Source organism: Ischnura elegans, chromosome 4 (assembly GCF_921293095.1).
Source record: "Ischnura elegans chromosome 4, ioIscEleg1.1, whole genome shotgun sequence".
In the NCBI taxonomy this organism is placed as follows: domain Eukaryota; kingdom Metazoa; phylum Arthropoda; class Insecta; order Odonata; family Coenagrionidae; genus Ischnura; species Ischnura elegans.
The window spans coordinates 1,162,999-1,179,516 of NC_060249.1; the positions used below are offsets into that span (position 1 = coordinate 1,162,999).

At 41.2% G+C, this 16,518-nt stretch overlaps 1 protein-coding gene across 1 annotated transcript in view; it reads right to left on the reverse strand.

The window, feature by feature from the left end:
* LOC124156976 (NADPH oxidase 5) overlaps window positions 1–16,518 on the reverse strand; it is a 214,222-nt gene that overhangs the window by 43,201 nt on the left and 154,503 nt on the right. Inside the window, exons 13-14 of the mRNA XM_046531419.1 lie at window positions 15,612–15,796; window positions 722–884 (exon numbers count right to left, since the gene is read on the reverse strand). Of these exons, the coding sequence (XP_046387375.1) occupies window positions 722–884; window positions 15,612–15,796 (348 nt within the window). The remainder of the gene's footprint in view (window positions 1–721; window positions 885–15,611; window positions 15,797–16,518) is intronic.

Consider the following 16,518-nt stretch of genomic DNA (forward strand, 5'->3'; position numbering starts at 1 on the left):
ACTAGCGACTGCCGCTGCGACCGCGACTGCGGCTGCGCCTGGGCCGTCGATGCTGCGACTGCGACTCAGAAGAATAGCCGACTGGCTATTTTCCTGAGTCGCAGTCACAGTCGCAGCCAATCAGAGAGCACTATTTCAATCTCGCGCGCTTGCAGCAGACGTGTTTGTTTTGGTTACCGTAGCGAGGGAAGTTCAAGAAGTGATAACGCTGAGATAATTTCGGATTCTTAAAGTGAAGATGGAAGCCCAGCATATTCGATATTGGACCCGAGTACACAGGTGAGTAATAAAGAAGTACGTTTTAACATATTTTAGGAACAATTTCAACAATTGCTGCTCTCTATCCATTCTTTGGGCTTTCGTAAACAAACAAGCCACAAGCAGAAACATTCATATGTGCACCTGCGCGACCGTGGCGTCGGCTGCAATGTGTGATCGGGTGCAGTCGCAGCCGCAGCCGAAATCGCGGTCGCAGTCGCTAGTGTGATACGGCCTTAGGACACCAAAACAATTGGAGTGAAAACTTAAGGTGCTTACAAACTTTTTACAATTATTTTATCATACAACTACTACTGTGTTTATATTAACGTTTTTGTGCTGATGACGCTTACTCATAAAAGAGCAAACTGTTGGGGATGAGGTAAAACCCAATAGGTAACTGTCGTCCGTCAGATGTGAAGGGAAGTGTGTACACGGGGAGTGTGTGTTGTGGTCTACTCACGCCATGAGCCTTTCCCGCTTCTGTGCCCTTGACTGCATGTCTGGCATCGACAGCGACTTGGCCAGCGGCATCTTGGAGCCAGCCAGCAACAGCCGATGCAGCTTCTGGTCTGGGGTCATCTTCCGACCCTTGGTCATTCCACCTGGAATCAAGGCACTACCATCTGCAACAAAAGGACACTAGGAGTAATGCATTCCACTGACAATGGGCTGTTCACACAGGGGCACAGGTAGGAATTAAGGCTAGGGGAGGTTTCAGGCACAAATGGACCTGGGGTGTGTGGTATACCCACCAGGATAAGCGGGAGGTGCGGGGGCCCTCCCCCAGAAATTTTTTACGGTAAATGGTTCAAAATGGTGAGTTTTATGGCTTTCTGAGGGATATTATATTAATCCTTACACTCTCCCACATGTATATTGATCAAATGAAGTGAAATAGATTAAACTTGAAAAGTTTCTCTGAGCTCTGGGGGGGGGGGGGGGGGGGGTTATCCCCCGAAACCCCCCCTTGCTGCCCCACTGTGTTCACACATGTGTCAGTTGTGATTATAATTATTAAATTATTCTACATGTGGGTTTGCATGTAGTATTTTTCAGATTACTCAGATCTAAGTCCAGTTCCTTCACGGGCTTTCCTCTTAAATTCCCAATAAGACCTACTCCCGTGGAACTAAATCTTACGTGGAACTGCGCAACCTGTATGGCGATGATCCGCTCCACCCGAGGTGAAGAAACACCGATCAAAACCTTAAGCATTGGACCTCTTCTCAGTGGAGATCAACCCGAGAGTTCCAGTTCCATTCTTAAGGAGTTGCTGGAACGTGTACAGGCGATTCAGAATGACCAATGTGAGTTTTCAAAAGCTATAAAAGGTGAAATAAGTGAAATGCAAAAAGCTATAGTGGCTTGGGAGTGTCTGATCACCGATCACACTAAGTCTATCGCCCTCATAAACGAGTCCCTAACGAGCAACTGTTCTAAAATTGAAAGTCTTGTAGCTGAAAACCATAACCTGTCAAAAAGAGTAAACGACATTGAAGCGCAGCTCAACTTCCTAGAGCAGGATTCTCTTAGGAATGTCGTGGAAATCCACGGTATTCCGACCAAGCCTGGTGAAGTGTTGGGAGCTTTAGTCTGCCAAGTTGGATTGGGCCTTGGGGTCAAACTCGACGCCTGTGATATTGACTATATTTATCGACTTAAAGCCCGCTCTAACACTAACAATAGACCCCCTCCTATCAGAGTTCGCTTCTTGAAGTGCAATCTAGTGCGTGAATTGCTAGAAGCTCGCCAAGAAAAACATAATTTCTCTACAAAAGATATTGGCTGGAGCGATTCACATACCAATATCATTTACGTGAATGAATATCTTAGCATAGTAAATCGCAAGCTGTATGCGAGGGCAAGAGAGTTAAAAAGGGATGGTAAGCTAAAGTATTTATGGTTAGAAGGTGGAAAAATATTCGCTCGGCAATACGATGGGAGTGATAGACACCTTTTGCGCACCGAGGGTGATCTAGATCATCCTCGGTGCGCAAAAGGTGTCTATCTGAGCTCATGGTCTTACAATGACAAATATCTATTGGTCCAAGAGGCTTCTCATGTGAAGGTCTTTTAAGCTCGACATTGAATATTTGCCATGTCAACGCTCAATCTTTATCAGCTCATATTGACGAATTCCGAAGTTATTTTTCATGCCGCAATTATCATGTTATTGCAGTATCTGAAACCTGGCTAAAACCTTCAATCCCGAATGAATACGTGAACTTGGACCATTTTTCATTGATTCGAAATGATCGTTCAGTCAGAACTGGTGGTGGTGTATGTTTATTTGTAAGAAATCACTTTAGTTGTAAGGTGCTATCTAGCTGTAGTGAAAATTTTAAACCTGAATTCCTGTTTGTAGACTTATCTTGTAAATTTGGAAAAGCTGTAGTGGCAGTTGTCTCTGGACCTCCTAAAGTTGGTTATCTAAATGACGACTTTGAGTCAACGTTGTATGGTGTACTACCTCATTATAAAAATGCAATTGTGTGCGGTGACTTCAACTCTGACTTGCTTAAAGTCACGCACGATAGCAAATGTATTAATGACATTTGTTACCGTTGCAATATGTCGATTGTACCGCTGCAACCTACCCATCACCTCCCTTCCACAAGCACTTTATTAGATTTATTTATTGTCGATGACTTATCTAAAGTTATTGACTATGGTCAATACTCTATTCCATTTCTTTCAAATCATGACTTGATATATGTTAAATTTAGATTTAATATTCCTAAAAGTAAAACCAATGCTATATTCTCACGCGATTTCAGAAATTTCGATTTGACGAAGTTTCAAGAGGATTTTGATGGTCTTTCTTGGGGCAATTTTCTGTCTGTCCACACAGTTGATTGCAAATTGAGCATATTCATATCCAATGTGCATAAACTACTAGAAAAGCATGCCCCTTTAAGAAAGACACTGCCAAAGAGAAATCTTATTCCATGGGTGACTCCCGATATCAAGGACTTGATGAAAAGAAGGGACATAGCGAGGCGTAAATTTAAAAGAAATAAAATAGAAGAACTTTACCATCAGTATAAAAGCCTGAGGAATGCGACCCTAGGTCTTATGGAAAAAAAGAAGAGCGAGCATTATAATCAATGCTTTTCCAGAAAATGGGATTCAAGGTCAAACTGGAATGAGATTCGACGGATAGGGCTTGTTAAGACTCGAAAAGAAAAACTAAAATTTTCTGCTGAGGAGCTAAACGCATATTTTCTTGACTCACTTAACACCAGCTCCTCCAGCCTGTCAGGGATAGGTCCACGCCCCCTAGTTTCCAACTATACTAACCCAAGAGATAATCAGGAGTTCGGTGATAACCTCTTTTATTTTCCTTATTTTACTCCTGAACTCATGTTGAATTATTTTTGTTGCATCAAATCGAATTCAGCCGGAATAGATGGGTTAGACAACAAAACGCTAAAAAATATTCTGCCAGTAGTTTTCCCAGTGATATTAGATATTTACAATTGTTCCCTAAAATATTCATCCTTTCCCGTCAGCTGGAAAACGGCTGTAATCAAACCTATAAAAAAAAACCACAATCCCACTGAACTCTCTCACTTTCGCCCAATATCTTTGTTGTGTACTTTATCTAATGCCTTGTTTCCACTACGCCCTTCTTACGCGGGTTAGCGCTGACCCGGGTTACATATCGTTGTGGAAACGGCAGTTAGCGCCAACCCCGGTCAGAATTGTAACCCGGGTTGGCTGACGCGGGTTAGCAGGTAACGCGGGTTAGAAATCGTAGTGGGAACGCTAGTTTCCGGATCTAGTGAGCAATTGACGAACGTATTTCGTCTAACAACCACGAGATCAGGCAATTATTGAAGGCAGGAAAAACGTTGCGAGTACATTTTTTTTAATAAGAGCGGGGATGGCCAATCCTGAGAGAAAGAATTTTTTAGACGACGAGACGGAGATCTTGCTCTCGATTTATGAAGAGGAAAATATGCAACGGAGGTTTCGGGGTACATTTAAAGGCCACAAACAGGTGTGGGCAGACTTAGCTGCTCGGGTATAAAAGCGACCTATGTTGACATCGCAGAATACCTCCACCCGCCTCCACCACTGCAAGATCTGACCCAAACTTGAGGTAGTACAGTGCAATCGCTATCCTTAAGAGATGAGAATAGCTTCTCGCGTGCGCGTACTTATTTTAGCGATGCTAGTCCTTATTCCAATGCACAGCATTTGAAATGTATCCCGCTGGATACGATATGTTTTTTGAATGCATCGGGTCATTTGGGAACATCTCCATCCCAAAACCCCTGACTGCTAACAAACCGTCAACTTCTTCTTATGTAATGCCGGGGTTTTCTTCGTAACCTATTTATAATATAGGCCCTCAGGTTCCTCCTTCGTCGCATTTCTTCTTCCATTTGTTCCGGAGGCGGATCCAATTTCGCCACAGCATTAAATAAATGTTGATCAAAGGCAGCAATCTAGCTACTTGAACCTACATTTTCATCACACGCTATTTCGTTACTCAACTATTTACCTCCCCCAAACTTCTGTTCCCGGCAGGGTATTCGGACAAACTTCCCGTTGGAACGCTGGTCAGGTTACCCATCATCCCCTAACCGCTGTAGACCCTTCGTAGTGGAAACAAGGCATAAGCCACTAGAAAGGTTTGTGTACAACCATAGAGTAAGTATATTCTAGAGGGCTCACGGCATAGGAGGAAATCGTATCGACTGTTTTAATTCTCAAACAGCCGATAGCGGACCCTGGAGTGGCGAGCCAGAGGCGAGAGAGTCAGGTTTCAAGTTTCCTAGCTTCTCCCCTTTCCTTCCCGCCCTCCCCTCTTCCTTAACTCTCCCGCAGTCTCCCTAGCATCGAAGGGAGGGAAGACGATGTTTACATCGGACTGAGAGAATTGGCTCCTATAGGGGATTTTTTTCTCGCCTGGTGAGCTGCGTCTTCCACGATTCTTCTCTCTGCTTGGCTTTCCTCATTCCAACTGAAAACAGTTTTACAACATGCAGCTGTAAATAAGTGTTAAAACTGTCTCATGCACTTCAAAGATTGCTGTCCGAAAGTCAAGCAGGAGAGAGAGGGAATTTTCAGGGGGGTCGCGGGCCCTATAAATAAATATATATATATAGTAGTATATATATATATATATATATATACAAAGTATTGGAAAATACGAAATGCACGTGGCACGTAATATAAATAGTTCAAGTTAATGTCGTTACACACAGAGACACAAAAAAGAAACACTCACATTGAATAAATAAACTTGTGAAGCTATCGAAGCACTTCAGGCTTCTTCGTCAGCTGTAGAATGAATGGTGAGGAAAGGAGAGGGTTGGAAAAGGGAAAAGAGGGGTAAGGGGAGAGGTGTATGGGGGGGGGAGTTAGGAATAGGGGTTAGGATGCGACGTTCAGGCCCGGAATGAATGGTGAGGAAAGGAGAGGGTTGAAAGAGGGAGAAGAGGGGTAAGGGGAGAGGTGTATGGGGAGGGGGAGTTAGGAATAGGGGTTAGGATGCGACGTTCAGACCTGGAAGGCTATTGGCTTAAAAGTGCCAAATGCAAGCCAATTCGAGGGTGTGGAGGTTGAGGGCGGAGTCGGTGGGAGGGAGGGAGGCAATAATGGATACTTTGTAGCATTGATTGAAAATGGAATCATGTGAAAGACAATGTGTAGGAACTGGTAGAGAGGAGTGGGGGGAAGATGGACAACAGGAGGCGCGATGATTGTTAATTCTGAGATTGAGAGGGGTAGTGCATTGGCCAATATAGAAAGCAGGGCAGAAATTACAGTGAAGAAGGTAAATGATGTTGGTGGAAGTACAAGTAGTGGAGGGGAAAATCGGTAGGAATTTAAGCTTGGGGAGAAAAGAGGCAGGGGGTGGAGAGAATATCTTGCAGGTTTTACACCTGGGACGATTGCAAGGTGAGGGTGTGGAGATAGTGACTGACTGCGACTTTTGGAGAGGGCGGGTGGCTTTAAATATGGTGTTTAAATTCGGCGGTCTCTTAAATGTTATCCGAGGAGTGGAAGGGAAAATCTGAGAGGTGGACTTGTGTTTGGAAAGGATGGGGTACAGGTCCTTCAATATATTTTGTAGCAAATGAGCACCAGGAAAGTAGGTTGTGAGCAGAGAAGGAGAGCAATGTTTGTCTGCGCGGGGTTTATTGTGAATAGCCGGTTTTTTTCTTATTTTGTTCAACAAGAGTTTTTCGGGGTAGCCGCGGTGAAGAAGAGAGGTGTGGAGTTTGGAGAGGAATTTTTGAAGGTCTTCGGGGTTATTACAGATTCTGTGTCCCCGGACAGAGAGGGAATAAGGGATGGAACGTTTGGTGTGTGGTGGATGGCAACTGCTGTAGTGAAGGTATTGTTGTTTGTTGGTAGCTTTGATGTGAACCGATGTTTTGAATTTGTTATTATCTGAAAGGTGTATGTCCACATCTAAGAAGGTGATATTGGTTTTGGAGATGGAAGAGGTGAAAGAGACTGAGGCAGAAGCGTTAAGTGAAGAAACAAAGGTATTGAGAGAGTCGATGTCATGAGGCCAGAGAATGAAAATGTCATCTATGTATCTGAGCCAAAGAAGAGGTTTTAGAGGGTAATCAGTGAGGAAATTTTCTTCAAACAGGCCAAGGAAAAGATTTGCATAAGAAGGGCTAAACCTACTGCCCATGGCGCAGCCAGATATTTGCAGATAGTAGTTATTGTTAAAAGAGAAGGCATTGTGGGTGAGAATGAAATGGGAAAGATCAAGAAGGAAGTCAGTGCTAGGGTTTTGAGGAGTGGGTCGTAATGAAAGATAGTGGCGGAGAGCAGCGAGTCCCTCAGAATGAGGGATTGAAGTGTAAAGTGAGGTTACATCAATAGTGGCCATGATAATGGGCTGATTGGGGGGGAGGGAAATGGAGTTGAGTTTAGAAAGGAAGTCATGAGAATCTTTGATGTATGATGGAAGGGACTGAACGAAGGGTTGGAGATAGAAATCAACGAAGGCCGATATTCGCTCCGTAGGAGAGTTGCGAGAGGAAACTATGGGGCGGCCTGGGTTATTAGTTTTATGAATTTTTGGAAGGATGTAGAAAGATGGCGAAGTGGGGTGAGCTGGTAAGAGAAGAGAAATGTCTGACTGGCTTAGGCCGTCAGAGGGAGCATTTGTTTTTAGTAGGGCATTCAATTCTGTGTGAAAATCAGAGGTAGGATCTGATGAGAGAGGGGAGTAGGAGGAAGGGTCTCCTAGTAGTCGGTTGCATTCTGATATGTAGTCGCTGGTGTCAAGTACAACGACCGTGGAACCTTTGTCGGCCGAGGTAATCACTATGTTAGGGTTTTTTTGGAGTTTCCTGATGGCGGCGGACTCCGAGGGGGAGAGATTTGGCGGCGGGTGGAGAGAGCGTAGGAAAGATTCACTCGAAGCCCTAGAGAGGAGACAGTTGATAAAAATTTCAAGCGGGTGGTGGGGAGGAAGAGGTTTGGGCTGGTGAGAGGACGGGGAGCGGAATTTGAAGAGGGCATTGTGAACACCCTCCGGCGCCTGTTGTCTCATGTGGGAATTCCAGAAAACCTTCCACCGAAGGTTTCGGCAAAAATGCAAAATGTCCGTGAGAAGAGTAGTGGGGTTAATCCTAGGCGTTGGGGAGAAAGAGAGTCCGCGGTTGAGGACAGAAACCTCGGCGGGGCTGAGCTTAGCGGAAGAAAGGTTTACCACTTGCTGGTCGGTGGGTTCCACTGGGTCCCGGTCGTTAGGGTCAATAAATATATATTTGCAAAACTAAACGAATAGGCTATCAGTTAGATAGGGTTGCGGAAGTATTCACTCCACCACCGCAGATTTTGATGAAATTGTGAGAGGAGATTTGCTCGAATATCGAATGATACTATGCGAGACAGAGTGATTCCTTTGACGAATTGCTACAGACTTCCGCAATGCGTTACTGGAGCATTGGCAAATTTGGGAGATAATATCGCCGATTGTATTTTGTCGGAAGACATATTACTGAGCCACTTTGTGAAACTTTCTGCACTCCAGTTAATAATAGGCAAGGAAATATTACCCGTGAAATAGTTCAACGGTGAAAATTTGATGCAAAAGCGGAGAAACATTTATGATAATAGGAATTGTTGGTTTGGAGATTATTATTTCAGGAATAAAGGACATATAAAACGTAAAAGTTATCGAACAACAACATGCAAATATATATACAAAAGATTTCACATTTATTTAAATATAAGCTGGGAGCAATTTTCCACAACATTTTAATGCGTACGATGCGTTTCGGCTCACAGACCCATCATCTGGTACAATTTATTTATTTATTTATTTCATCCAAGTTTATTTCTGTGTCCATAATATATATTTTTATTAATTAAAATGCTCATTTGCAAACTTTGTTGTATTCCACACAGTATGCATTAAAAACCCAACCGGTTTCCTTCTTTTCAGGTCTTTAGCGTTATCGTAAACCTCTAGATAAAGACCTGAAAATATCGAAACTGGTTGAGTTTTTTCATTAGTACTGTAATGAATACTAAATGGTTTAGTTTTGAATTTATAATGTCACCATACCGCAAAGTGAATTCACAAAACATTATTTCAAATATATTTATACGTTCGTGATCGTCTATTTCATCGCCTGGTGTGGTCTTAAAAGTAAAAATGAGCAAAAATTGGTCACAATAGGCGATGGAAACTCTCAACTAGGAAAAACGTAATAATGAGTTGATCTTTAATAAGAAGGAAGCAATCTTTAGAATCGCAATACAAGGAGGGATGTTTTGGAAATAATAAAAGATTTACTTAAGGTATCGAGACCGAATTCTACAGGTTATCTTTGTGTCGGGCATGCAATCCGAGCGAGCGAGCAGCTGGAGAAATGACAAATATGAAATGACGATTATTGCTGTGAAACACTACAGCTGCCCGTTTCTATCACTATTATTATAGGATAAGAACCTTATTTTAGCAACTGCTAGATTAGGAGAGAAAAATGTGATTTAAATGCACGTTTACAGCACTATTCATCACATCTTCTCAACCACAATGTCCATCATTTATCAATAATATTTTCACAGCGGGAATGAACTGCCTCACGTTTGTATCCTGCCGTTTTATTCTGCCCTCAGCCTTGCTGATAAGGGACATGAAAATATCCTCACTTATCGCCAATTATTATCGATAATATACGGGAACATCGGCGACCAACTCCTTCTCCATCATGTTTAGCATGCTTATTCCAACGCTTTCATACCCCCTTTCCAGCCAAGGCCAAGTTCAGCATTCCTTCTGTTTTCTTTTTTTCGCCTATTTAATGTTCAAGAGGCCTGTTCAGACAATTTCGCCGGCTAATAAAGACAGAATCCTTCACATCCATAAGCTTCCTAATTTTTTTACATAAATATCGTCTTTTTCCTTTTCCTTTTCGTCTTTGAAATTCAATACTCTCAGTCTGTTAAAAACATAGGAGTTACTCTTAACAATGTACTCACTTGGGAGGAAAAAGTAGCACATATTTCAAGTAAGTGTTATAAAACGTTGGCACAGCTTAAGCATTTTAAGCATTTAATACCTCTTGAATTGCGCAAAAAGTTGATTCAATCGTTGTACCTTCCTCATATTCAGTATTGCTCGCTGGTAATGTCTGATCTAACTAATGAACTGTCCAATAAAATGCAAATATTGTTAAACGCTGGTGTAAGATTTATATTTAATGTGGCATTACATGAACACATTACCCCTTATTACTTAAAGATCGAGTGGCTAAAATTTGAAGAACGAAAAAAGTTACAGTATTCTATTTTTATGTTCAATTTATTGTCAAGCAAAACTCCTGATTATTTATATGAAAGAATAATGGTCAACATTTGCAATTTCGACAGGGTTGTTAGGGCGCGGAGACGTTTTAAAATACCAAAATGCAGAACAAACTCGTTCCTGCAATCCCCTCTAAATACATCACTGAGAATATGGAATGATATCCCTGATTACATTGTTAAGGTTAATAACATTTACCAGTTTAAAAGGCTTATGACAGCTCACTTATATCAAACTTTCCGTGCAAACCTAAATGAAAAACGATCTGGTTCATTGTCCAATCCATAATAATAAGTGTATATATATTATGTTGGTATATTTGTAACTTTTCATTTTCTGAAGATGTGTATAATTTATTTTTTGTTAATGTTTACATGGGTATACTCTTGTATGTGTGTTACCTTTTGTGCACACCGAATGAAAAATAATTTGGTTTCTTGTCCAAAGAACAATAATAAGAAAGTGTGCATATATAAGTGTATATGTATGTATGTATATATATTTCACACATGTGCGTGTATATAGCTTCAGAAGAGATGCATAATTTATACTTTGTATTTTTTTCCCCTTGTGTATAATCTTGTATGAATACCTAAGCATGTTTTCACTGTCATGTAATTGGAATTTTGTCTATGTTAACATATGTATACTCCTTTATGAATATCTAAGAATATTTCTATTGGCATGTAATGCGCAGGTATGAAGTTCTAATAATTGGTATATTGTCCATTTGCAGCACCAAAACTAAAAAAGGTTAAATTGTAATCCTGTTCCATAGGACACTAGTCCTCGAACAATAAAATTCTATTCTATTCTACTCCCTTACATTCTACCTATAAATCTTATTCTCATTCCTTCCCCTCCCTCGTTCACCTAACATTCTACCCTCCAGCACCGTTTTCAACATCCCCTTCCCGCTAAGTGCTCCCTCCATCCATACCTTCTGTATCCTACATATCTCATCTAAAAATTGCCTCTCCTTACCCACCATGTCCAGCACTTCGTCGTTCCTCCTCCTCTCCGTCCACTTCACCTTCTCCATTCATCGCCACACCCACATTTCTAACGCTTCCAGTCTCTTCTTGTCCCCTCCCATAGTGTCCTTGTCTCTTCAATAAAAATGCTTCTCTCCAGATCAGACACTTCACTTACCTTTTCTTTATTTTCTTAGACATCAATCCTCCCATAACCTCATTCTTATTCATGAAGGCCTACTTCACAACAATGTACATGTATACCATATAAAACTTACCTCAAATGCAATGAATTATCTGACAACTAGTTAGATGTGCGATTCATATGCCATGCCACTCATATCTCTATACCCAACGTCCATTCTGCAAAAACCAGCCTAAGTCGACCTTTCAAACGAAAATATTCTGGGGGCTTCAACAAGGGAGTGAGGATCTCCTAAAAGAACGCAACCCAACGCACACCAACTTAAATCAATTTTAAGTAACCCTTAAGTGGTGATGTGCCCTCTGAGAGAACTCTGCGTTTTTTTAAATTATGAATATTTTCAAAATGAACACCTGAAAATGACTAAGTCTCGATAGCTTCATAGTTTTATATAATAAGGATATAGTAGTCTAAAAATTTAACGTTCTTATTATTTTATTCTGTAAATTTGCAACTGAATTTGATAAGCGGTCTGAGACACCTCACGTCACTAAATAGGTAAAATCAATGAATGTAATGCTGGTGGACATGGTTCAAAAAGACGCTAAAATAATTCGTAGTGATAGCAAAAAAATAAGATTTATTGATAATATGTTATGAAGCATTTTTATTTTCAAAACATGGATAATTACAAGTTATTCATTTTTCTTGAATACATTAAGTGAGAATAAATATACTCATTGATTCCCTGCTGAAGAGGAACGCAAATAAATGGAATCAAGTTCTTATTGGCAATATCACTCAGTGTTTTCTTTAAATGTTAGGTTCTTATGTATTTTATAGAGAATTAAAATAAAACAGTGGTTAATTTCTTGTGTTCCTAGTATTTTTTACAAATGACAGTTAACTCATTGAACCCCGAAATTTCGTGCACCCACGCCTGCAGCGCGACATTCATTAGGTAGTGCCTTTCTTTTGACACTCCCCTTACGTATTTGAGGATAAAACATCTAAGCATCGACTTTTACTGCCAGAAGAAATAAAAGGACTTTGGAAACCCCGAGAGTAAAACGTTGAAATGCAAGTTTAGTTACGTCTAGATATGTCGAAAGCGTATATTTGACTATTTTTGTCGGCTATTTTTTAAAGCAACCAGAAAATCCCTTGAGTGAGTAGTTTTTGAATAAGTGCTAAAAACTATTGAATCTCACCGACAAATAATACGTATAGTGAAGAAGGGAGCACAGATGATGACTGAATTCATGAAGTGAAAGTTGTTCTCAGGCAAGGACAATTTTTTACGGGATGAATCGCAATAAGTAGTCATCCAGAGATCCAAAGAGTAAAATTCGTACACCCTTCCACAAGATATCGTTACTCAGAAACCTGGCATTACATCACTAGGTAAGCACGTTGAGCCTCTTATTTATCGGTGTCAGATTTCTGAATGTTGCAATTGATTTTGCGCTGGACCAACACGAAGCTTCTAGCAGCGAGAGAGAAGTATAGAAGGGATAGCAGGCCGGAGCGATAAAATGTTGACTTAAAGAATAAAAAGCCTTTCTTGGTCTTTTGGCTTATTCAGCTATTTTCAAATCTACTGATGAAGACATTTGCAGCGTATTTGCCCTAGATGGAACTGGCAGGGAAATTTTCCGATCAGTAATGTCATAATGGCGGTTTACTTCACTTCTTACAAGTCTCCACTGTTTTGATAACCTTTTAGTCCCAATGAATCAATTAAAACTGACCCAGTAGCTCCATTTTCCGTGTTATTTTGCTCTCCAGTAAAAAAAGTCCCAACGCTGCTATTCATTCGGAACGGTAACCCCTATGAAAAAATTGTATAAAACCCGTATAAAACTTCTGTGCAACTTATGCAGGTTGTATACAATTTGTATACAACCTGCATACGTATACAAATTGTATGATCTGTATAAATTCACATGCTGTATACAGCACGTACAATTGTATACATTGCGCTCGCAAAGGGGCTCCGCCCCTAAGAAACCCCGTCCGGCTTCGCCGTCTACTTTTGTGGTTGTTCGAAGAATTTTAATTCGAATAATCTCAACCGAATAAGCTAGGGGCCGGCTTCGCCGGCCAGGGGGTAGGGAAGCGCCCCGCTCATTCCTCGGAACGGCTTCGCCGCCCAGGGGTTCAGTGTGCCCCCCGGGGCTACCATGCTTAGCCCGCGTATACATTGTATTACACATGCGGCTTTATATGTAAGGAGAGATACGATTTTATACAAACTGTATACAATTTGTATACAGTAATTCAAAGAAGGTTCCAAAAACTTGATAGCGTGGAAAGGAATTCAATGCTTGGAATTCTGAAAGAAATCCGAATGCTCTACAATGATCGTAGAAATGTTCTTAGTTTGTATAAAAAGCAAGTAGCTGTAATCAAATGTGGACCCAACGGTGCAGAAGCAAGAATAAGAAAAGGGGTGAGACAAGGGTGGGCACTTTCCCTATATTTTTTTATGTTTACATAGAGAAAACCATAAATGAAATCAAGGAGAACGTTTCGGGTGTCAATATCCACGGAGAAAAAATTAGTATGCTGTGTTTCGAGGACGATATACCACTCATAGCCGAGACAGAGAAAGATTTGAAGAAGGCTTAGACAAATATGGAAAGGACAATGGCCAGATATCGTCTAAATATCAACAAAAAGAATAAGATATTAGCATGCAGCAAAAAGAGGAGGATAAGACGAAGATTACCCTAAGAAAGCGTAACCTTGAAGAGGTGAAAGAGTTTTCTTACTTGGGAAGCCGAATTACCAACAATGGACAAAGCAAGAAAGAAATAGTAGAATAGCGCCGGCGAAGAGGGATTTCTACATAAAGAAGAATCTTCTTACAGCTGAGAATACAAGCATAGAAGTAAGGAAAAAATTCATCAGATGCTACATGTGGTGTATGTTTCTCTTTGGAGGCGAGGCTTGGACGTTGACTGAGGCAGAGAAGTCAAATAGTGGAAGCATTCGAAATGTGAGGCTAGAGAAGAGTGATGAAGGTAAAATGGATTGACCGAGTGAGTAACGAGGAAGTGCTTAGAAGAGTGGGAGACAAGAAAAGCCTTCTAAAAACCTTAAGCAGAAGAAGGGACAACTTAGTTGGCCACATTTTGAGGCACGATGGCCTGATGAAGACAATGGTTGAAGGACAAGTGGAAGGGAAGAATGGTAAGGGACGGCCTCGAATGAGTTACATAGGACAGGTTATAAAGAATGTAAAACAGAAGAAATACGTCGCTATGGAAAGGTAAGCGGATAGGAGAGAGGAATGGAGAGCTGTCATGATGTCACTATCGCTAATTTAAAAATTCCTGCAACAGCTTGTTCACTCAAATCGATGGAACTATTTTGCAGCTACGGTGAAATAATCAAACATGCATACATTCCCAGGAGATGAAAACAATAGGCTATTCTTCCATTGAGCAGTCGTGTAATAAGAAAGATATTTTCGCCAAACGAATAGAAATTGTAATTCATGAATTTCTCTAACAGTAAAGGACTAATGAATCTCGGCCAGAAATCATTAGTCAACTTACTCCAACGCGAATTCTTTATATCAATAGTAGGTGTCCTATCCGCCTCGCCGGTTAGTACATAATAGGGTAGTTTCCTTCATCTAAGAAATCGAAAGGCATTGATTGCGATTCGTTACCCACCATTAGTGTATTCATAATATACAAATTATTTGGTTTTAGAAATCCCAGTTTAGAAGAATGGCAATGGTCAATTTTAACCGCATTTGAAAAACGCCAGATTGGCGCCCATGCGATGCCACTCCACGTGACGTCACAGGGACCTAGTTTCCATACGAGTGGACAGGAGTTTTACATCGTCTGAGATTACCACTGCACCCATGAGGCACAGAGCTCAGGGAAACATGTCTTAATAATAACCTATTAAAACTGACTAAGGCCGGAAAGTTTTCTTCGTTTGATCGGGTATTAATAATCCTTATTTAAGCCAAGCGCTACCTGCTAGCAAGGTACTCTGCAACCTGCTAGCAGCCTGCATCGTATCAGCGCTCAAAGCCTCGCACTAAGGTCACCTCAAACGCCGACAGCGGGAACCAGAATGACGTCACACGGCGTTTTCCTGTCATTCATACTTAGCCATCGCGTTTTCGCGAAACTTTTCACTTTTCATTTAATCGCTAAAATAGATATCGTCATTTAAAATCTAAAAGCGTGAAATACGTACTCCAGGAGTAATAATCTTTCTATTTAGGCAATAAAAAATAATAGGAAACCACCCTATTAGATGTACACCACATAATGTTTTGACGAAGTTAAGATGATGGGATAAAATCGTGGACACATGCCTCTTGGAAAGGCAGCTTAATTAAATGTTGGCATCTACAATGCACTGCGAATACCTTATTTATTACAGTGAGACATGAACATTTCCCCACCTTTGGCATCAACGGCGTTCCTTGGCACTGGGCTGGGTGGTGAGCTGAGCGCACGAGTTCCTTCCTCGCCACTGGCCACAAAGCCTTCGTTCACTAATCCATCGGCCCCCACGCGGCGGAAGCCAACAGCCCTTATGCTGCCTCCATCCACCGCGGCGCCACCACCCAACTTCCTCTCGATTGATCTGTTGAGGCAAAGCAACCAATTAATGGTTAAGGGCGACCGATAATGGAACATATGGGAGCCAAAAGGCTTTTCTGCCACAGACATTAGATGTAAGGAGGATTTGTCCATCCTTGTGGGATATGTCTAGCCAATTAGAGCCCATCTAAAGCATGACCGCTCTCATCGTCCCTGCGGTGTTCCTCCGAACCACAAGTGGGCGGTAGGCAATTCAGTTGACTACAGCCATATGTCCAAGACATGAAATCTGTGAGAGAGGCATGGTGCATCTAATGTAAAAATAAACAAATTTCCGAGTGAATACTATGATTACCCTTCACTGAGCAAAACATTCCATGATATACGAATAAATTTAGTTGTTTGTTGTTCACCAGTCCCTAATAATATGGAATGGATATAACAACTTCGAGTAGGTGGCACAGACTGTAGTTGTAGCAAGTCACTCGATGTGGTTCACAACACTGGAAAACGAGGTACAAAGTTATAAAGAGCATTAAAAGGGCACTGAGAGAGTGAAATAATGTAATTGTCAGAAAGCAGCTCACCAACTTCAGCTTAAGAACATGCATAATAGAGTGATTAATATTTCAAAGGAAGGTCTCCTAATTGCACAATTTTTAATTTTATTGCTCGCAAACAGGAATAGGGAACTTGCATATATTTCAGATATAATCAATAGCCCCAAAATTATATAAAAATATATGTTTGCATACCTCGGTGAAA